General features: G+C 42.6%; 1 protein-coding gene across 4 annotated transcripts in view; it reads right to left on the reverse strand.

Moving 5' to 3' along the window:
* Positions 1–9,388: 9,388 nt before the first annotated feature.
* Positions 9,389–23,738, reverse strand: part of EZR (ezrin) — a 70,037-nt gene continuing 55,687 nt past the window's right edge. For all 4 annotated transcript variants that reach the window (XM_053294380.1, XM_053294363.1, XM_053294353.1 and 1 more), the window contains 7 exons: positions 18,906–19,002; positions 14,942–15,105; positions 14,432–14,562; positions 13,050–13,210; positions 12,715–12,807; positions 11,583–11,834; positions 9,389–10,831 (listed from right to left, as the gene is read on the reverse strand). In XM_053294380.1, the coding sequence (XP_053150355.1) occupies positions 10,667–10,831; positions 11,583–11,834; positions 12,715–12,807; positions 13,050–13,210; positions 14,432–14,562; positions 14,942–15,105; positions 18,906–19,002 (1,063 nt within the window). In that variant the 3' untranslated portion in view covers positions 9,389–10,666. The remainder of the gene's footprint in view (positions 10,832–11,582; positions 11,835–12,714; positions 12,808–13,049; positions 13,211–14,431; positions 14,563–14,941; positions 15,106–18,905; positions 19,003–23,738) is intronic.

The following is a 23,738-nucleotide window of genomic DNA, read 5'->3' on the forward strand; positions in this document are numbered from 1 at the left end:
AGCACTTGCTGTTTGTGGTGGATTTTTCGACTTTTGCTCTGTTCTTGTGCAGCCAGTATTATTATTTATATACTGCCCTTCCAAAAATGGCTCAGGGTGTTTTACATAGAGAAATAACAAAGAAATATGATGTTAGTCAAGCATATCCCCGCTACGCCATTAGGTGGCTTACATATAACATGACCCGACTAAAAAACCAAACCTGTCCAGTATTCTTTTAATAAGGCAAAGTGAAAATATAAACTGCCTTCCCTGCTATATAATCCTAGACACAGTATAATAAAACACATGTAGCAGGGAAATCAATTTATATGTTTACTTTGCCTTATTAAAAGAATACTGGACAGGCTTTTTAGTGGGGTCATATTAGCATCATTTTGAAGCCTATTAGGGTCACTTTTTGGTGTTTGCATTTTCAAAATCACACACACCCCAAATCACACACCCCCAGTGCTAAAAACCCACTGGACTTTCCACATTGGTCTTTTCTATGTCCCCCCCCCACATCCCTGAGAGTTCAGCTTCTATCACCAAAGGAATAGGCATTGGACTTGCAATAGAATCCACTACTGGCCCGACTCTGCTGTGCTGACTGGCAAATGTGTCATCTGTAAACTAGCCATGCGCCATATAACTTTGCCAGCACTTGCTATCCATAGGCATTAATGGGGCAGGAAAACCTTAATAACTCAAACCACTGCTCTAAACTTCACCAAACCACTAAAAGTCACTCTTCCTAGACAAGCCTGCCAGAGTACGTCAGCCATTATCTCAAAATTTGAAATAAACAGATGATACACCTGGATAACATTTGGACAAAAGGGAGTCAAAGGGCCAATTTTCAGCACTTTTTAACTTGTAAGTGCAGCAATTTTTTTATCAGAGCTCCTTAAAATTATTCACATTTGTAAAATTCATCAAGTTGATCACACATGCCATTCTGCTGGTCAATTGACTCATAAAAGACTGATTGACTGATTGACTTCACTAAAATGGCACTCCCATGCCCCTTTAATCCCTATGGATTAGTGGGGTGATATCTGATGGTGCTAATACATAATCTGTCTCTGTACAAGACAAACATCATACACTGGGAATTCCAACATCACTGTCTCTTGGCTGTGGCTGCAAATCTTCATATCTGATCTGACTAAGGTACCCAACCAGGTCTCCATGGAAATCGGGGATCCGTAAGGTTTACAGTTAACATGCCTGCTGTGTGCAGACATTTAGAGCCACTGTTCAATTTCATGCTCTGAAGCTCCTGACACACACACACACACACACACACACACACACACACACACACACACACACACCCCTCTTGTTTTGAAAGGTCAATGAAGGAGTTTTGTTCATGGCTTTTTTTTTTTTTTTTTGGCTTGGGATTAAAATAACTGGCATAACATACTTATCAGGCAATGGCCTATATGACAAAAGTAGTCTTCTTGTTACAGCAGGAGAAAGTCATTCTGAACATTAATATCAGAACGTAAATGCATATGTTATATCTGTCCACATATTTGGGCTGTTAAGCATCTTTCCCCACTAAATAAATGCTTGGGGTGGGGGAGTGAGTTTGTTTATTTGATTTATATACTGCCCATCCAAAAATGGCTCAGGGTGGTTACATCAGTTGTACCTGAAGTACTGCCTAGTGATTCTGCAAATAAAGTGAGAGTGACATCTTGCTTCTGTCAGTTCAATTTCTCATTTTCTTCCTATATTCCTGTCCTATTGGATGTTACTCCATATCTGATGGCAAAGCATTGGGAACACATTACTCATGCCTAGTGTGTTTCTCTTCCATTGGCACCATAACCCTATTCACATGTATTCAATACACATATACAGATCTGTATGCATGTACAATTATTCACACCTGTTGAACGCATGTACACAGTACACTTTCTAACTGCACCATACATTCTATTCCCTTTTAAAATGAACTCATGGACCGTCGTTCACACAAAAGCATGTATACTTGAATATACATACAACATAGTGTCTTGAATAAAGCTCGTAATGTTTGCAAAACCAGAACATAAAACTGGTCTATCAGTTTCTGTGCTTATCTTGAAATAGAAGTGAAGAAGATGAACAAAGACATCTCAGTCTGCTTTCCTATCCCTCCGCCCCCTTTTAGAGAATGACGTTTCTTCTTGGCAAAATGTTTGCAGAAGGAGCACTCACATGAAGGGGCTATTCATATGACCATGGGTGCAGGCAGTTGGGCAGGCTGGGGGCAGGGCAAGGTTCAACCCACCTTTCCCCAGACGATTGATGCTAGAGCACTGTCCACACTGCTCCAGGCAGTGTGGATCAACAGAGGCCGGGACCTGTTTCGCTGGTCTCCAGATTCCCCCCAAGGCACCATGCGATGAACTCAGTGCCTTGGGGGAGTCCCCCGTCAGCCCATCTCTGTGTCTCCTTGGGTTCTGTGGAGCCTGAGGAAAGACACCATCCTGGCAGTCGGTTAAGGGAACGCTTGCTCCCTTGACCTCAGCTAAGAGAAGGGCTTGGGAGCAGGCTTAGGAGCGCGAGGATACACATGGATCACACAAGCAGCCTTGAAGAGTTTTAGCGGGAAATGATCTAATGTAGGATACTCAGTCGTTTAAAAGCAGGGCTGCTCACCGTATCAGTGCTTGATTACTCTGACAGCTTGTCTCTGCTTTCTTCCTAGGTACCATAAGTTCCAAATGCTAATACAACCCGCTGCTACTTTTCTTTTAACGTGAAGTCACCACAAAATAGTTGTATTGCTGCACGTTCGATTTAAAAAGACAGCACTTTAAAACCTTATGGGATGGGAAGATGCTGATGTGAAACTCTTGAGGGTTGCTGCATGTGCTTTCCTGGCTGATTTTCTCCTCAGATGGTGGAAGGGAAGGCACTCATTCCGTCACTTTAAGGCAGGGCATTGACCAGCTAAGTGTGTGGACCAGCCTTGAATATACAATATTCACGAATTTCTTCTGCCCTGCACATCTTTAAAGTGAATGCAGAAGCTGCTCCTACCCAATCCTACCTGTTTACATAAATCCCCTTGGATGCGAGCCAAACGTGGATGCTGTGCAAACAGATTACTAAAGTGTCGTTAATTGGTTCAGCTGTAAAACTGTATCGTCTGACCCATTTTTAATTAGATGGGTTGCTGGCAGTAAGAAAAGAATAGGTCACCACAGGAAAAGCCTAGCAGGATACAAAGCAAGCTGAGAGCAATTCCAATTAGTGTTGCTAAAGACATGTCAGTGCTCCTTTGTCCCTTAGATTATTTGCCAAAGAAAGAGGAGCTGTTTTATGAGAAATCAGAAGAGCTAAAACAAGGAATAATATAATGGAGAACAAGCAACAACTAGGTCAGTCCATGTGTGTGAGGTAGGCCGCTGTAGGGAGGGGCAGACAGTTGACCGAGGATTAAAGTTCTTCCTTCCTCGTATGCATCCTGACTAGAGCAGCCATCTGTGGTCTTGAAAGCTTTTTGCTCTGGCACTTTTTTTTTTTTTTTTTAGGTATAATGTGTATCTGTCCCAGATCGTTTGTATGCAGGGGTGTAGCTATAATTGAGCAGATGAGTTCAAACAACCCAGGGCCCCAAGCTCCTGAGGGCCCACCAGCTCCTTCCCTCCCTATTTTCTTCATTATCTCCCTCCGAGGGGCCACCTGGGAGAGGGGTGAACACAGGCCCACTCTGCCCTAGTTATGCCCCTATTTGCAGAGGTGCCCTAACCCCCGGAACTTGGGGCCCCGGTCCATGGTCTCCAAGGCCTGGGGGGCCTCCTGCTGCCACCACAAGACCCACCACCACCAACACGAGCCCTCCTCCCCGATTTTCTAGCCACCTATGTGTGCGGCCAGGGGTGGGGGTGAGGCAAGCAGGCCACTGAGCCTGATCATCTGGCTAATGGGCTTGCAACACTGTATTCTAACTGCACAGGCACACCAGAGCGCCTCACAGTTCTCAGAGGCAGCTAAGCCAGATCGTCAGGCTCAGCGGCTGTTCCCACTCCTCCCGCCACTGCCACAGGCGGGGGAAGGCCTGCTCACCTCACTCCCCACCACATGAGGAGGGCTCATGGTGTGTGTGTGGGGGGCTCACAGCAGGGGCGGTCTGGGCACCCAGTTTGCCTGGGTGCACAAATGCCTGTTTGTATGCATGTAGTGACCCTGTTGCAGCAATTGCAGGGGGAAAGTAGTATCTGAAACAGAGAAGTCCTGGCAATATCTGGTCTCCAGGAGGCCCAGTTCATCCAATTACTCCCCCAAACACCTCTCCTATTTACCAAGAGAAATCTCGAGACTGGCACTCCCAGAGGACTGAGCAGCTGTTTGGATGTCCCAGATCATACAGTACTTCCACATGCAGCTGTGGCAATGGAGCCACTCTGTATGAAGGATCTCTACCTGTTAGACATGGGGCTATGATTCTACCATCTCTTTCTTCACTTGTATGTATGCAGAGGACTCGTTGCTGCCCCTTAGCTGGGATAGGAGCAAAGGTTGCAAGATGACTTAATTTTTTTATTAGTTTGGATAGTTACTTCTTGACTTGGGAAGGCACACCAGGGCTGTTGTTAGAACTAAAAATGGCCCCAATTACAGATTAAAGCTTCAGGCCTTGAGACCTATAATAGTCCAACTAATAGTCTTCAGGATGCTTTCCAGATGGCAACTTAAAAATGCTTCGCTACGTATAGGCTTGTAGGGGTGTGCATGGAACCGGCTGGCCCGGTTCGGTTTGTGTCCAGACTGGACTTGAACCAGACTGGCCAAGTCCAGTCCAGCCCACATTGAACACCCACCCCCTGGTCTGGTCCAGGTCGGGACACGCTCATGATGTTTTTTTCAACTTAAAATAAATTTTAAGTACCCTTAACCCCTTCGGGGGGCTTCCTGTATGCTGTGGGCAAGGGAGTCTTAGGGTTCCCTCCCTCCCGCCAGCCTCTGACGTCACCCCTGCAGTCCAGGAAATTGATCATTTTTGGCCATTCGAGCCTCTGTAGTGGGAAGGAAGTGTAGTTAAGGAAGCCCAGCCCAGGTTAAGGAAGCCCCGGGCTGGGCTTCCTTAACTCGGTTTTGCATGCATGTGTGAATAGCCTCTTGGTTTCATTTTACCACTGTGATTCACTATTTAGAGAGCTTTAATTTTCTGAAAACCAATTTGATGCTTGCAGCCCTGGTTTTGTGGACCACTACTTAAGAGTGCTGAGTTATAAGTGGAATCCCATTTTAATGTTCCTGGGTGCTTTCCAGACTGTGTGGGAGGAAGTAAAATCCAACGGCTGAGCTTAACGTTTTGAAGCTGGTTAGAGTTAGCCATCAGATTTTACATCACTTCCTCCCATGCTGTGAGACAGACAGAGAGAAGAGGAGGGAACAGGTAATGTGATGGCTTTTTCTCCTCTCCTCCCTGCCCCCTCAGTGAATTTGTGCAACAGCACCAGGTTTGTGCAAAATAATAATAACAATAATATTTTTTTAAATTGGTGATTGCAACTGAAGGAGGTATGAAAGGGAGCACCAAAGCAAAACACATGCAGAAGCTGACTCCTTAGATTAAGAAGCAGTTGGGTCATTTAAATTATTCACCCAGACTCAACAATAGTCATAACACACACAGATACAGATACACCTCTAAAAGACACAGAGGGAAAAATAGTCTGCCTCTGTGCAAGCCAACCTCTACAGCTGCAATCCTATACACTCTTAATTGGGAGGAAGCCTGTTAAACTAAATCATTTACTTCTGAATAAACCCAGCAAGCTTGCAAACTGTTCACAAAACTAAAACAAAAATCAGCTACTGTTTTCTCACGCACATACAATGCTTTAAACCTGAAACGTCAAGACACCAAATACAGGCTGCGGCGATGTGAATGCCACCTTGCTGTTCCCGTATGCAAGATGGCGTCAAAGCCCACATTCTACCAAATCCCAGACTGTCTATTTGTATAGCCATACCAAGCCTATAGGGATGTGCGGACCAGTCCAGAGGTTCGGTGGTTTGGGATCAAACCAACCCCCACTCCCACTCCCCGGTTCTGCCCGGACCAGAACCGAACCTCCGAACACGGCCACGATTTTTTTTAATTTTAAAAAACTAAATTTAAAGTGTGTGTGTCCGCAAGGGTTCCCCTCCCCCCCGCCGGCCTCTTAAGTCACTGTCGCGGCCTGGGAAATTGATCATTTTTGGCTCGTTCGGGCCTCTGTAGTGAGAAGGAAGTGTAGTTACAGAAGTTAAGGAAGTGGCCATTTTGGAAAACAAAATGGCTACTGTGCATGCGCAAATGACCTCTGCGAGGCCCTGGGTCATGCCAGGGCTCGCAGGGGTCATTTACGCATGCACGGCAGTGGCCAAAATGGCCGACGCCACACACTACAGAGGCCTGCACAGGCCAAAAATGATCAGTTTCCCGGGCTGCGGTGGTGACTTCAGAGGCTGGCGGGGGGAAGTGGAACGCTCGCGGACACACACACACGGCATACAGGAAGCTGCCCAAAGGGGCTAAAGGTACTTTAAATTTAATTTTAATTTTTTTAAAAAAATCATGAACGTGTCCAGAGGTTTGGTTCTGATGTTACACACAAATAAGCCCACTATTTCCAATAGTGTTGTTCTAGAGTAATTTGCACAATGTTTGCACTTGCAGAACTTGCATGCACAGTGTTACCAGGCTGATGTACCATTGTACAGTATGTCACCCACCACTTTTTTCTGAACTGTTTCACATTCATTTTTTGAATAATCCGTACAACAGCCCTGTCCTATAGGCCAGTAATATTCTCCCCATGTTACAAAGGCTGAAAGCCCAATTTGTTTATGACAGAGGTGAGATTTGAACTGGAGACTTTCTGGCTCATAAACCATCCCACTTACAACACCTGGGCATTATGGCACTATGTGTGGTGTTCTTTGTACCTCTTTCTTGCAATACAAGACTTCAATTTTTCCAATGGCTTCCTTGTTCCAAGTCCTGCTCCACCCAAGAACTGAATACGTAAACCAAACAGTACTTGACCCCAGTTAAGTCTAGACAAGATTGCTGCTGCTGAAATGCAGTAAGCCCATGAAAGATAAGTGCCCTTCTATTGTGGCCGGGTTTGTTCCTTATGCTCTCATTGTTTGTTTCTTCAGCAGAGCAGGAGTCCTTTGTTTTAACCTTTGTGGCTCCCCAGATGCAAAGGTAGCTTCAAAAGAGAACATTAAGTATCCACCTAATGGTGCAAAGGGAAAATGACTTGACTAGCAAGCCAGAGGTTGCCGGTTCAAATTCCCGCTAGTATGTTTCCCAGACTATGGGAAACACCTATATCGGGCAGCAGCAATATAGGAAGATGCTGAAAGGCATCATCTCATACTGTGTGGGAGGAAGCAATGGTAAACCCCTCTTGTATTCTACCAAAAGAAAACCACAGGGCTCTGTAGGCACCAGGAGTCAAAATCGACTTGACGGCACACTTTACCTTTTACCATATTAATTTAGTGTTCCAGTAGCATCATTTTGATGATTTTGAACATACACATACACACAGAAAAGTGCTTGTGGTTACACACGCGTGCACACACACAGCACTCATGCACACACCAACTGGCACATATGCATGCCACACAAAATTGAACACACAATCACATGCACAACTGCACACATGCAACATGCACAAGGCACAACATACAACACACACACTATGCACAAATGTGTACATGCACACCCCACAAACATGCAAGCTGGTTTTTTGACCATCAAATAGGTATATTTAATTGTTGTGTTACTTTCTGGAAGCTCAAAAGACTAGGCAGTAGGCTATAAACAAGCAAGAACTTTGTCTCAACAACTCAAGATACAAGTGTCTGAGAAAGAGGGATAGCCTGCATTTGTATACCCAGCCATCTTTTCATTTCTTTACCTGCCACTGTCTACTTACTATTCTCTTTCTGCTTCATCTAAATCTCCTTTTGTTCCCCCAAATTTCCGTAATAGATTTTTTTGGGTCTCTAGGTCATTGCCTGGAGCTAATGTGTAGGGGTTAGGCTTGGGTTCAAATTCCCACTCAGCTGTGAAGGATATTGGGCCAATCTCTCAGCCTAGCCAACCTCACAGGTTTGTTGAGAGGATAAGGATGTGGGTAGAGAAATAAGGACAAACCATATATGCTACCTTAGAGCAGTGTTTCTCAACGTGTGGGTCCCCAGATGTTATTGGACTTCAACTCCCATAATCCTCAGCCCCAGTGGCCTTTGGTTGGGAATGATGGGAGTTGAAGTTCAATTACATCTGGGGACCCACACGTTGAGAATCCCTGCCTTAGAGGAAGGGTGGGATAGAAACATAGTTAAGTTTAAATATAAACCCAACTACACAAACCCAGTACTGTCATACACATTTTATAGGTATGAATCCTGTTTGACAGAACTGTGCACCAGTCTTTAATGAGTTGAGATCTTGAGCTACAGCCAAAATATTTCAGGAGCTGCACAACAGCATACTTTTTCTGTTCAAAGTCCAAGAATAAAACTTGTCTGTATTTTTAGCCTATTTTCCTCAAGGAAAGAAAGATTATGAGATCACCCAGGTGTGTCTGTGTGTCAGCTTTGCAGTGCCTGGACTGATTTGAACCAAATTTGGTACAGTTGTATGGATACTGCAGTGGCAGAGTTTGTGATGAAGTCATCCACACCAATTCAAGATCGCAGACACATGAACATGTTTTTATCTATACAGGTACACAGGAAACACATGCAAGGGTTCAGTGCAAAGTATTAGTTGGAACTGGGGAACTGTATGTTCCCCTTGCCCCTCTGGCAAATACGAGACTTTGGATTAAAACTGATTTCTTAATTAATTGGTAACAGAGAACTGGAGTTAAGCTCTATTATGTAGGAATCTGCTTTATATTATTGGTACCAAATAAGACCATTGATCCATCTAGTTTGGTATTATCCACTCTGACAGGCAGCAGCTCTCTAGTGTTGGAGGCAAATGTCCTACTAACTCAAGATTCCTTTAACCCAGGGCTGCTCACCTTTGGTCCTCCTGCAGATGTTGGCCTACAACTCCTATAATCCCTGGCTATTGGCCACCGTGGCTGGAGATTATGGGAGTTTAAGTCCAAACACACCTGGAGGGCCTAAATTGAGCAAGCCTGTTTTAACCAGAGACACTAGGGATTGAAGTTGGAACTTTGTAACCAAGTTTGTGCTCTGCCACTAAGCTATGGACCCCACTCCATTACCAATAGCTTTCATTCCAGTTTAATATTCTCCATTTAAGATGGGTTGCATGTATTATTCGCTACAGTCCACCCAAAGTTATTCTAATATCTTTTTAGGTATTTACAAGGGGGGGGAGGGTTTTTTTCTATAAGTCATAGAGAACTTCAAACATATATTGCCTTGCAGATTTTTTTTATTTGTGGGTGAATTGTACAAACACAAATCCCACAACACTTTGATATGAAGGTTTAACTTTAAAGAGTACAAAGCAGCATAGGGAGATGTATGTAGAGCAGAGCTAACAACATACTGTACTCTTACTTTCTAGAGGATTTCCAAAGCCTGAAGTGAGATTGTTTTGGAGGTGGAGGTTAACTTGATGGAAGAAATCCATAGAAACACTCTTTAATAGAGAAAATAAAAAGCTGACATAAAGTCCCTTCATGGTTGGAGTCTGAAACTATATCATTTTAAAAAAATTAGAAAATTTGTTAGAAAAAATAGGTACAGTGAAATTGTATATACTGAATCATAGGCATGTATTACAATTTTCTTTAAAGTAAAAAAATCATCTTTACAAATGTCTTCTAGGTCATAATCTGTATCCTACATTGCCATGCAGCACAGACTAGGAGATAAGTTTATTTGTTTACATGTTATTCTTAATATTAAATCTGAAATAGGTAACAAAATATACAAAGCAAAAAACTTTTCTCCTCCCTTTTCAAACTAGAATTTAATTCATATTTATCACTTACATCTTTAATATAGGTATATATAAATACTACACTACAGCTGATTGGTTAAGCTGGAGTACCACACCTCAATAATATTGAAGGCCAACAATATTCGGCCTAAGAAGGGCATCAGACCGTGCCACAACTGCAATTCTTCCAATTGATCACTGTGGTGGGAATGTCTCCAATTCAACAGTGCAATTCGTTTCCTCAGATTTATACTTAAGAGGTTTCTAGGACTTTCTTTCTGATATCTCTGCAACAGTAACAAGTAGTTGGTGGTAGTTGTGTGGAAACAGAAGTAGGCCTTGAAGGTCTTTATAGCCCTATTATATGTGGTCAACAATCTAGTTTTACGTGGTGTTCAAGAAACATGGCACAAAACACTAAGGTTAAGATCTTTTGTTCAGTCTGGACATACCTGCCACTGTAGGTGCCTTTATTCAAGCACTATGACAACCAGCAACTATTACAATGGGGAAAGAAGGGATTCTGAAAGGCCTTTTGGCACGAGGATATTACCAAATATGAAGCTACCGAAACTGGACTGCAACAATATGGCAACTATCCCTGTACGTTGATGGTTGCTTTAGCTAGGTTCAGGTAGCATCCAAATGTGAGGGGCATGTTTTTTGGTTTGACTGTTCAGTGACTCTTCAAAAAGAAAAGTCAGCATTCAAGATCTGCCTTTCCCAGAGTCTTGCTTTGCCGAGTATTTACATAGCTTCAAACTCATCAATTCTCTGCTTGGTGTTGCCTTGTCGAATCTGCCTCAGCGTCTTGTACTTGTCACGTCCTTGTCGCATGTTCTCTGTGTGGATTATGTCATTTTGGGTCTTCTTGTTATCATCTCTGGCCTGGGCTAGTTCATCAGTCAACGTCTGCAATTATTAAGACACAGTGTTACCCAGGAGGTACAAATATGCAGAAGTACATGCAATAATAAGCAAGGGTATACTACAACCTACTTCTGTACTCTCCCTACTCAGCGCCACTGAGCTCTGTTTCTCAGTTATTGCTTGCCTGCCTGCTTCCTTGCTAGGCTTTCCTAGTTTGACGATATAAACCTCCAAGTATCTCCCTGTTCTCCAGCTCCAGTAAATGCTTGGATTTTGCGAAGGGAGGGACATATCCACCCTGCCCATTTCTATGGCTCTATGTCTAGTTGTCAGTAAGAAGTAAAAGGTAAAGTGTGCCGTCGAGTCGGTGTCGACTCCTGGCGACCATAGAGCCCTATAGTTGTCTTTGGTAGAATTCAGGAGGGGTTTACCATTGCCTCCTTCCGTGCAGTATACAATGATACTTTCAGCATCTTCTTATATTGCTGCTGCCCGATATAGATGTTTCCCATAGTCTAGGAAACATACCAGTGGGGATTTGCACCGGCAACCTCTGGCTTGCTAGTCAAGTCAAGTCATTTCCCCATTGCGCCATTAAGTGACAGTTGTCAGTAAAGCAATAGCAAAACCATGCCAGAGAGGGCTACAGCAGCCTGAGAACTCCCCAGTCCATTAATAGTAATGTATCCAGATTATCCAGTGCTTTGTAACTTTTCTGACCTCTGGAGAGGCTATCTTAGGCAATCAGGCACCTGAACAATCCAGCAAATGAGTTGTTTTCAACCAAAGTTACCTTCAGCTGCTTTTGCACACGCTCATTCTTTTCTGCCTCAGTAATGCGCTTTTCTTCATTGCGATCATCTGATATGCCTTCACTTGAGAATTCTGCACTGTAGCCAGAAGACTCCATTCCTTCATCTTGAAGATTATCATGGACATGATAGTTCACTGGCTCATACACAGGTGGGGGTGGAGGAGGTGGAGCAGTCATCACCAAATGTAATTCCTCTTTTGTTTTTACAAGATCTTCTTGAGCTTCCTTAGCCTGAAAAAGTGGAAACAAGAAGATAATTCGTGTAGTCTACTTATAGCAAGACACTAGGTTATCTATACTCTGAGGAATGGGAACTCTGAAATTAAAGCCAGAATAGGATATTCTATAATGTATTTTTCTGTACAAGAAATTTGTTTTTAAGACTAGATGTGCCAGCTATCATTTCAGCATCATTTTATTTAGCAGAAGTCTAGCTTTTTAGCTACTTATAAATAGTTGGGAACAGACCCCTAGAGAGACACTGATCGTCAGCATAGACAATACTAACATGAGAATTCTTCTGGGTGTTTGTGGATAAAGTATATACATACAAATATATACATAAAATATGTAAATAGAAATCCAATCTGACCATGAATCTGGTGGTGATGGTGGGGGGGGGGGCAAGCACCTATTAATATGGACCTAGATTAACCAATGGTCTGACTAGTACGAGGCCACTTAATATGTTCATATGTATTCAGTGCTTAGGAGGTGGCAAAACGATCACTCCAGCCTTATCCCTTAGACCAATGTCTACAATAGGCCCGCTCAACTTTGGCTCTCCTGCAGATGCTGGCCTACACCCCCCATAATCCCTGGTTATTGGCCACTATGGTAGGGGATTATGGGAATTGTAGTCCAAGAACAGCTTGGGGGCCCAAAGTTGAGCAAGCCTGGTCTACAATAACCATGTGCAGCCTCAATTCACATAGTCCTGCCAACATCACCTCCAGTGTTGCAAGAGTAGCAAAAAGTACTGTTCTACGGGACCCTCCTGGGACCAAGTATTTCAGATGAGCGACACTAAAATAAAAATTCAGCTAAGGCCTAAGATGGCTAAGCTCCAGGAAGGCAGGGCCGATGGGCTCTAGAGAAATTCCATACTTACCCTGTGCTGCCACTCTTCCACCTCATTATCTTTGCGTTTCCTTGCCTCTTCCAGAAGTGCAATCCTGGCTGTGTATTCTGCAAGCTCTGTGGCCTGTTAAAGAAAAATGTGCCAACAAAGCTTGTTTCCCCTCTTTCATTCTCAAACTCAGTATTGAGACATACTGTGTGTAATCCCCATCAGCCCTCCCTGCTCGTTTACTCAGATGGTATCTGGTTCCAAAACTATACCACTGTAAGGTTTGCATTGGTTTTTCTTACTGCCCCACCCTGAAACACTCAGACAGACTTGTTGGCTAGAATGTATTGTTTCTCTCCCAAGTGTCTGCTTCATACCAGCTGCTCCTGGCTCTTCATCTGGTCAGCAGCTTGCCTCTCTAGTTCTTCCTTGGCTTGCAGAGCAGCCAAACGCTCCTTCTCTAGGCGCTCGGCTTCCTCCTGAGCCCTTTTCCTTTCATCCTCAAGCTGCCTGGCTTTTTGGATTTGGTCCGAGAGATCTGGAAAGAAAGAAAGCCACATGCAGTAAGCCATTGGCTTTCTGCAAAATGCAAGCCTTAAAAAGATCTAACTCAGTGACTACCACCCATGTATGGCATGTACAGATTTGTACTTTTAACATGCAAGACAGTCTTCTTGGAAGCAAATATATTACAGCTTGATAGCATGCCTTTCTTTTGTAGGTCTGCAGAAAGGTTGAGGATTCTAAAAACACTAGAACAGTACAGGTTAAAGGGAAGACAATAGGACAATCCACAGGGGAGGAGGTCCAAGAAGAGTAACATTTTTGGTACACCAAAGCCAGAGTATAAAGGAAACAAGAGGGCATTGCTTCAGATTGTTTAGGAAGGCCTACCATATTCCTTTTACTAGTCTTCTGCTGTGTAAAAACTTTGTCTCAGCAAGTTTTAATTTGTCAGATGGTTTGTTTTTCCTGTATGTTCTGTTTCTTATCATCTGTCATTTTTATCTTTTTATCGTTAAGATACTGTTTGTCTTGTTAGATACCTTAGCCATTTTGTTATAGGAATATGGGATTAAATACAACTACAAATTTTACTTCTTACCTCCTGGGAAAACTGAACAAGCACTGTAGTTAAATATTCTTCTTTCACCCCAAGTGGAAGTGTCCTAACAACTGAACTGTTGTCCTTTGGGGCAAGTATTTTTGGAACTGTGTAGCAACAATACCAAATATTGGGCTTCATGCTGGGTTTTGAATATAAATGTCCCTATACTTATGAAATTATTTTCATCTGTGTATAATTACCATGATCATGAGCAAGATTTTTTAAAATTAGTTTGATGGAAGAGATATCTTGGTTGTTGGGCAGAGGAGTGGTGGATGAACTGAGAAGTTGTTTTTTGTGAAACTGCTTAGCTCACTCATCTTGCTGAAGATTTAGTAGTTGTAATGCCAACTGCATTTTATAGGGAAGTATGCATGGATCATAACTGATTCAAAGACTAAAACTGAGAGGAAGGTGCTATTAAAACCTTACCCATTAGAAAGTGGTTCTAGCTGTGAAGGAGATGTTTCCCAATATACATTATTTCTGTCACATTAGGAAACTGAAAATGGTAGTACTTAAAGTCTTGTAAGCTTGTAAACAAGTTGGTATGCTAGATGTCTAAGCAGATCAGTGGTGGCGGGGGCGGGGGGGGGGTAGGGTGGCAACCCAAACTAGGGCTCCTGTTACCTGCATAACAATTAACTGTACCTTTTTCAGCTTTCTGTGTCTTCAGCTCATACTCTTGCAGTCTCATCATCAACTCTTCTTTCTCCCTTAACATCTGCTCTTTCTCCTTCTCAATCGTCTCTCTCTTCTTCTTCTCATTTTCTAACTGTTGTCTATTAGGACATAAAAAATAAGACTGTTTTAGAACCTTGGAGATTACAATCTACTTATTTCACTTAACCATGCTAACACTGGGTGGAAAAACTGCTGTGGTTTTCTACTGTTAGTGTACAGTGACTAGACCCAGTAGCAAAACATGCCTTTAAACCCACAGTACCTGTATATGGTGCTGGTGGCTGCATCACTAGCGGATTCAAGGAGGCCAACACAATATTTTAAAAACTAGGAAAATGTTCAGGAAGGAGATGTGCAAGCCAGCATCTGGCTACTCAAGAGTCCTCCCATTTCATATGATGGCATTGTTCCCCAACTACCAATTTCTACTTCTTATGCTTAATGACCAATTAGGTTCAGCCACTTCCCCTTCTTCACCTTTCTAGTTGCTTTTGGTGCTTATCTTCACGGGCCTGAGCTTTCATTTGTTGAACCTCAATGGTGTCAGGTTTCCTACGGCGCATGTATAATTCATGATTTCCCATGCACAGCTGCAGGATCCTTTTGTTAATTCTCAGCCGAGGAGCATAAAACACGAAATCCTAGCAGAAAAACAGTATGAGCACACAGGTCAGAAGTCAGACACACTTGAGTTTCTCATAAACATTCTTTTATCTTCCAGTTTTTGTAGATATCTCTGCAGGTTCTTATCAATTGAAAATCCAGGTGGTAACACATTAACAGTAACTTAGACTTAATTGTAAGGGGCCCTGCTCTCTTCCTGTAACTTGTCCATGAATGCTTATTTCAACAGCTCAAATGTGTTAATAATTTCTGAAGTCCTGTAGCCACTGAGGCACCACTCCCCTAATAGTCTTCTCTGAAATGTTCATAACAGGTATGTGTGTGCACGCATGCAAGTTTAACACAAGAAAAAGGAAAAGAGTGGAAGACATCCAAAGTCTAAGAGATGCCATTCTACATTAAAGAACTAAGCCTTGGGGTGGGGGAGCGGTGCAGAGTGTGTGTGTATAGGTAACAGGGAATATAGATTCAAGATATTTATATTACTATGAAAAGAAAATTCAGACTATGGAAGTGTCCATAATCTTATTACTATTTCTTTTTTAAATCTCCGGGTACATGCTACACACACACACAAATTTTGTCATGTAACTGGCATCAACCATGCATGTGAGAGAGAAATAAAGTTGCACTCCTCCCAGTGTTGGCCTTTTCAAAATTTATATAGATTTATATAGAAAACCTATTCTAAAACTGAATACTGAATATATACTGGAAAATACAGTATAATTAATGAAATTTTGGATAATATCCCTGCATCAAATGGTAAGACTTCTAGTCTGACTTCCAGCTCTTAATCCCTTACATCTTCCCAGGGGGGTGTTCATAGCTATTACATAATTGATGGGATTCAATTCTTAGTTTGTCCTGAAATAAGTTATTTTGCAGCTGTTTCTCCAGAATTATGCTAGACATGAACATGTATAGTTTTTCATGCATCTTCTCAGGTGGATTTCTATAGAACTGCAAAGTTGAATTTACTTATTCAACACATTTGTATCTCAGAAGCTTAGGGTGGTGAAAATGGAATTAGCCTCTTTTATCCTTACAACAACCCTGTGTGATACTATAATGCTATCTATCTATCTGTGTGTGTACACATGCACACAGACGTACATGAACACACACTCACCGCATTCAGTAACCTTTATGGCTGAGCTAGGAATTCAAGGCTTCCTCAATCCAAGTACATCCACTACATTACACTAGTTCACTTTTAAGCCCTCTAACAGTTCTAAGCCTTTATTAGATGTGGAAAAAGCATTGCCAAAATCATTTAAAGCAATACATGTTTCTTTTAAAACACAGAGGTCACATTGGTTTCAGCATATCTGTGAACTGTATGCGGGGTCAGTTTATCAATCCCAGCTCCAATCAGTGTAAATCTTGAAGTAATTGTTTGCAACCCACTTTTGGGGATTCTTTTGTGACCATGTGGCTGGAAGATTTCATTCAAGAGAGATATGAATTGACACAAGTGTTGTACCCCTGCTAACTAGGCAAAGAGGCACCTTTTTAATGTGGTGATTCTCTTTATTTAACTGTGGGGGAATAACTGCCCCTATCCACACACCCCTCCCCCCAGCACAGTACCTCCAGTGATTGTAGTTGGTGTCCATATTGTGAGCCCTTTGGGGACAGGGAGCCATCTTATTAATTAATTAATTAATTCTCTATGTAAACCACTTTGGAAACTTTTGTTGAAAAGTGGTATATAAATATTTGTTGTGTTTGTATTTAAGAAGAGACAAGAAATGCAAGTTCTGGTTGCCGCGTGTCCCCCTTGAATTTCTGGATCCACCCTCCTGGGAAGTCGAGATCTATGTAGCCTGTGATCCAGGGCCTCACAAGCAAACAGGCCTATGACTGCCAGTGGAAAAAGGTTGTGTGCACATCAAAGCCCAGATGCCGGATCACAACCAGAGACTGTAAAGCACTTTGCAGGGTAAGAAATTAAAGAAACTAAGAAGCAGTAAAAACATAGGATAGATACAATGTTCCTCATTAAGTGAAGCCACTTGCTACAACAGCCTTTTGCAAGTATGTATGTATGTATGTATGTATGTATGTATGTATGTATGTATGTATTTGATGTGTATACTGCCCTTCCAAAATGGCTCTGTGTTACATAGTTACTATGTTAAGTGTTCATTCCAGGCTGCAAAGGTCAGTGGGAGGAAAAGTCTGCCCAAGATCCACTAATATTTGCACAGAGCACAACTGACATGACAAATAACTTCCCCTGTTAAGAAGGCAATCAGGGCAGCTAACAGCGTGCATGAGGAAGAAGGGAATGTTCTGGACTTTGATGATTCATAAGCCCTATTCAAAGGTTATTTTAAAAAAGGTGTAAAGTAAAAGTTGTGCCCTCGAGTCAGTGTTGACTCCTGGTGCCCACAGAGCCCTGTGGTTTTCTTTGGTAGAATACAGGAGGGGTTTACCATTGCCTCCTCCCGCTCAGTGTGAGATGATGCCTTTCAGCACCTCCCTCTATCGCTGCTGCTCAATATAGGTGTTTTCTATATTCTGGAAAACATACTAACGGGGATTTGAACTGGCAACTTCTTGCTCGCTAGGAAGGTCATTTCCCTGTTGCGCCATTAGGTGGCTAAAAAAAAGGTGTACGTAAGTATAACTGTCCAAAAGCACTACAGAAGTCCCAGTCACAGAAACACATGCAATCACAGTTATAGTGTTTGCCTCTTCAAACAAACGCCACCCTAACTGTGAAGAGAATGGATTGGGCAGGGGGAGGAGGAGGTGAGTGACGCACTGGGGTGGAACTTCCAGAGTGTTTTTGGACAACAGTACTCACGTAGTTTTGTTGTTTTGTTTTTTTAACAACAACTTCTGAATAGGGTTACAATCACTAACTAAACAGATCTCTTTCATGGAAATAAAGGTTCTCCATATCATCTGGCTACGGAAGGTACTCCTATGGTTTGGAGGAGCAGACAGATTCACTCATCAATTCTATTTCTGATCCATTGCTACCATCCTCTCAGTCACTCCAAATAAACACTCAGAATGCACTTCTACAGCAACCCGAGTCTTTATCTGCTCTCACCACAGCCTTGTATGGTGGACCTTGAGGCCCACCCTGCACCATAGCATAAGGATTCTTGAGTTTTAGATTTATTTAAATAAATTTCTTACACACTCCCAGAACAGCACCAGATAGAAAAAGCATTTTACAAATACAAGTTATTTATAGCAGGGATTCTCAATGTTGGGTCCAAGACGTCATTGGACTTCAACTCCCATAATCCCCAGGCCCAGTGACTTTTGGCTGGGTATTATGGGAGTTGAAGTCCAATAACATCTGGGGACCCAATATTGAGAATCTCTGATTTAGAGCAGCTGGCTTGTGGAATAAGTTATTTTAGAAATCTTGGGGGAAATCTTTCCTTCAGATATGGCAAACAATAAGATGGACTGCTGCTTAGAAAAGGTAATGAGGCATTGCCCTTGAGGGCCCTTCAGGCATATACTTTAGATAAAGGTAATATCTGAGGCTTTTTAAGAAGGGCAGTATATAAATCAAATACATACATACATACTGATGAGTTTTGGAGAACACACTGAGGAGAAAAAACACAAGTGAACAGGTAACAGTTTGGCATTCTACAATGCTAATTTTCTCTTTATTCTCATAGTTGTCTTTGCTGATGCAGCAACAAAGAATCTGTATCCCATGTGCAGACATTTTTCATTTTTGCTTTCTTGCTGACACATGCAGTTTACAACAGGATTTTTCTGTATCAAAGCAAAGATAGCGGTTAAGAGTCTGAGCTCTACAGGAATCAGTTATACTTACTGGAGCTTTCTTGTCAATTGGTTTTATAACAAACTTCTTATCATTGAAAGATATATTTCTGATCTCACTCCAAGGGAAGCCAATCTTGGGGGTTAATCTGGAAATAGAGAATTATTTTTAAAACTGGTAAAATACAATGGTGCATGGGGTTTGTCTAAGGACTATATTCAATAAGACATAGCATACAGTCCATTTGAGGGCCTATGCTGTGGCAATGAATTGGACAAGGAAAAGATTTTATTCTGCGTGCATTGCGTCTGCAAGTTCTCATCCAGCAGAGCTGTTCCAGATTGTTAAGGGTTTAACAAAAGCCCATTCCATTTCAAATCTGTTTCCGGAAACTATGTCTCACCGTGACACATTCAGTGAGTCCTTGGCAGATAAAATCTCTCGCATTCAGGCTGATCTGGACTCCAACATTTCTGCAGGGCCATTTAGAAAGGTGTCCTGCAATCTTTCTTGCATGGTTAGATTGGATCAGTTTCTGTTTGTGACTCCTGAGGATGTGTACAAGCTACTTGGAGTGGTACATTCAACCACCTGTTCTTGGGATCCTTGCCCAATAAAGTGGATTTCATCTTGCAGAGAGGCTGCTGGAGCTAACCTAGTTGATATCATTAATACCTCACTGAGGGAGGGCAGGATGCCACCTTGTTTGGAGACAGTGGTTAGTCCCTTTCTTAAGAAGCCTGCTCTGGATCCCCTGGTGATGGATAATTATAGGCTAATCTCCAACCTCCCATGGTTGGATAAGAAGATTGAGAGGGTAATGGCTGACCAGCTCCAAGTGGTCTTGGAGGAAACTGATTATCTAGACCCATTTCAAACTAGCTTTAGGGCAGGCTATGGGGTTGAGATGGCCTTGGCTGGCCTGCTAGGTGACCTTCACCAGGGAATTGACAGAGGGAGTGCGACTCTGCTGGTTCTTCTGGATCTCTCAGCAGCTTTCGATACAATCTACCGTGGTATCATTCTTGATCACCTGACAGATTTGGGGAGAGGAGGCACTGTTTTACAGTGGTTTCGCTCCTATGTCTCAGGTAGATTTCAGATGGTGGCACGGTGAACGTTGCTTTTTAAAACAGAAGCTGCCATATGGAGTCCCTCAAGGCTCCATTCTGTCACCAATGCTTTTTAACATCTACATGAAACTGCTGGGTGAGTTCATCAGGGGATTTAGTGCTGGCAGTTATCAATATACTGATGATACCCAAATGTATTTCTCCTTATCAATATCAGGAAATTGCACTAGCCCCTTAAATGCCTGTCTACAGGCAGTAATGGGCTGGATGAGGGATAATAAACTGAATCTGAATCTAAGCAAGATGGAGGTGCTCACTGTTGAGGGTCGTACTCTACAAGATGGGATAGAGCTTCCTCTTCTGGATTCAGTTACATTCCCCCAGAAAGAACAGGTCCATAGCTTGGAAGTGCAATTGGACCCAGGTCACCCTGGTGCCACAGGTTGAGGCTGTGGCCAGGAGTGCTTTTTACCAGCTGTGATTGATTCAACAACTCCACCCATTCCTTGTGGAGAATGACCTTAAAACAGTGGTACACTAGCTGGTAGCCTCCAGGTTGGACTACTGCAATGTGCTCTATGTAGGGACTGCCTTTGTATGTATGTATGTTACATACGTTTGTATGTTCGGAAACTTCAGTTAGTCTAAAATATGGCAGCCAGATTGGTCTCTGGGGTATCCTGGAGAGACCACATTATGCCTGTTCTTAAACAGATACACTGGTTGCCAATATATTTCCAGGCAGAAGTACAAAGTGCTGGTTATTACCTTTAAAGCCCTGAATGGTTACCTCAGAGAGTGCCTTACTCTACAAGATCCCCACCACCTATTAGGATTGTCAGGATGGGTATGTCTTTGGGTGCCACCAGTTCATTTGGTGGCGACCTGGGATCAGGCCTTCTCAGCTGTCACCCCTAGGTTATGGAACACACTTCCCATGGATATAAGAGGATTATCTTCCCTGGAGGCCTCTAGGAAAGCCTTAAAGACTAGTCTTTTTAGCCTGACTTTTAAGGATATCTAGTTTTAATTTTAATCTGGTTGATCCCCCACCCCCCCAATATTTTTTAAAAAAATTATTGTGGTTTTTAAAAATTTTTAAATGTAGACCACCCTGAGCCACTTTAGGAAGGGTGGTCTATAAACTGAATGAATAAATAAATAAATATAAACTTTGTATTAAGTAGTGCCAGATCTCTATAGCATCAGGTTACTGATCATTTTTCTCCTGGGTGGACAATTACAAGAAGGTCACATGTTCATTTTCAGATAGCAAAAAGGCTTATAAAGTGTTATAAATTTAGATATACTTTTGGTTTGGGTAACATTTAAAAGAAAAACATTTTTTCATAGGGAAATTTACAGGACCCTGCAGATTCTATTTAATTATTTGCCACTGATTAATCAGAAGGTTTTGATCTGATTTTTAGTACATTAGTGAACATTTTCAGGCTCACCATCCATATTTAGGCCAGACTTATATAAGCATTTGAGAACCTAACACAGATAAAGATTGTGAGGCCCCATTTCCTCACCTGAAGACTTCTTGCACCAGCACTTCTGTTTTGGATGAGGGTGGGGGGTTGGGAGTAGGGATGTGCATGGAACCGTGATCCCTATTGGGAGTAGGGATGTGCACGAACCCTTTATGGGCCTCCGAACAGGTTCGAATGGTGGGTGGTTTCGCCAGTTTGAAGGCGTGGAGGTGCACTTACCCCTTCCGCCGCGCTTCCCCCGCCAGCGCTTGGTTTTTCAAAAGTCCATGGGACGGCAGCGTACCTCCCTGCTGCCCTGTTAACCAGAACTGAGAGGAAGTATCTGGCGCACCTGAGCAGGCGCATGCACATGGACGTGCAATTGCACCAGACACTTCCACTCAGTTCCAGTAAATGGGGCGACAGGAAGATTGGTGGGAGGGGTAAGTGTGCCCCCCACCCTTAAAGCAACAACCCCCCACCCTTGAGCCTCCCCCCACCCGGGTCCGTGTACATCCCTAGTTGGGAGTCCCAATGGCAATCGCAACATAACAACCACCACCACCACAAAATAAACTTTGTTAGCCGCCCCATAACAAATTGTTCTCATAACATAAGAGACTTGCACTGTGGGCAGACTGGGTAGAATATCTTCCCAGTCTACCAGACTGGGTAGAATATCCCCTGCTAACTTGGCAAAGAGGCACCTTTTAACATGGTGATTCTCTTTATTTAGCAGGGGGAGAATAACTGGCCCTATCCACCCCCAGCACAGTACCTCCAGTGACTGTTGCTGCTGTCTATTTTGTGTTTCTTTTTAGATTGTGAGCCCTTTGGGGACAGGGATCCATCTTATTTATTTGTTATTTCTCTGTGTAAACCGCCCTGAGCCATTTTTGGAAGGGCGGTATAGAAATCGAATGAATGAATGAATGAATGAATGAATGTCCAGAACAGGGACTGAGAATTTGCCCTTGAGTGTGCTTCAGTGGGAGTGTACTGATAACACACACACATTATCGATTTTGAAAGCTCAAGAGCAGTTTACTTTGGCTTACCGATGGTTTCCAATCCAGAGTCTGATCAGGTTCATACCTATCTGGCTTCAATAATACTATGGCACTGGGTCCCTCCACCTCAAATGCAATTTTCAAGATTATGAGCCCTTTTGGGAGAGGAAAACAGCTTCTCATTCCTTTTGCTATTCACTTTGTGAATTACTGTTGTGGTTGAAAAGCCAAGTATGCATATCCTAAATAAAAACAATACTCTCTTTGGTGCCTGTATATCCATCTGCTATATCTCCTGCTTCCCTGATATTATAGGTCAGAGAGGAGCCAAACAGATGCTTTTCTGGGAACCAAGTAATGGACACTGCTTTGCCCATCAGCCCTATGCAATTTTATTCATGTTAAAAATGCTCCTGTAATTAATGGCAAGCTATCAACATTTCACTTTTAAAACAAAGACAAAGCTACTAAAATCTGCCAAAAATGTGGCATCCATTTACCTTTATATAGCTAGAATTTGTTTATATTATAAAAGTAGAGGCACTGGTATTTATACATGAAACTCCACATTAACCACAGGTGTGGTTTGTCCTGTCCACCCCACCTCCCCAAGCTCTTGCTCTGCATCCCAGTTCTAATTTATTTAAAGGACTTGAGGGGGTCTAACTATATAAATAGTGAGAGAAGGGGGGGGGATCTTGCAGCCACTTCATATGATGAAAAATATGAACCATATTTGATGTACCAGTATCTAGTTTGGTGTGCATGTTCCTCCCCCGCCCTTGATCTTCCCTTAGAGGCAAAGGTTCCTTTCTGCAGCCTGTAAAACCTGTTTGTGCAAGTGTGGCTACACAAAGAGGCTTGTCATTCAAGAAACTAGAAGTAGTTTCACTCATGCAATACTTAAGAGTGACACTCCTTTTTTTCTGCACTTTAGCATTGCAAAAAAGGGGGGAAATCACTTTTACCCTCCGAGATCTTTAGAGCAGGAGCCTCAGTACAAGTTCTATCGAAAGAGGAACTAAGCAGGAGCTAGCTTAACCTTTTTTCAAGTCTCACAGATTGCTTGTACATTACTTCCTCCCATATGTATGGTTACACAGCTTACAGCTTTTTACACTGGGCAGAAGTGATAAAACCTAGTCAGGATTGGCAACTGACCATTCAAAGTATGTTTCGTGTTCCTTCTTTCAGATTCTTACCCTTCAACCCATTAACTTGGGATTCTATACTTCCTTTCTGGTTCTTGGCAAATAAGCGTGTGTGAATAGGATCAATTTGTTACATTTTGCTATCATTACATTTATTCTCTTATGTTACTTTAAA

This window comes from Hemicordylus capensis, chromosome 1 (genome assembly GCF_027244095.1).
Source record: "Hemicordylus capensis ecotype Gifberg chromosome 1, rHemCap1.1.pri, whole genome shotgun sequence".
Taxonomy (NCBI): domain Eukaryota; kingdom Metazoa; phylum Chordata; class Lepidosauria; order Squamata; family Cordylidae; genus Hemicordylus; species Hemicordylus capensis.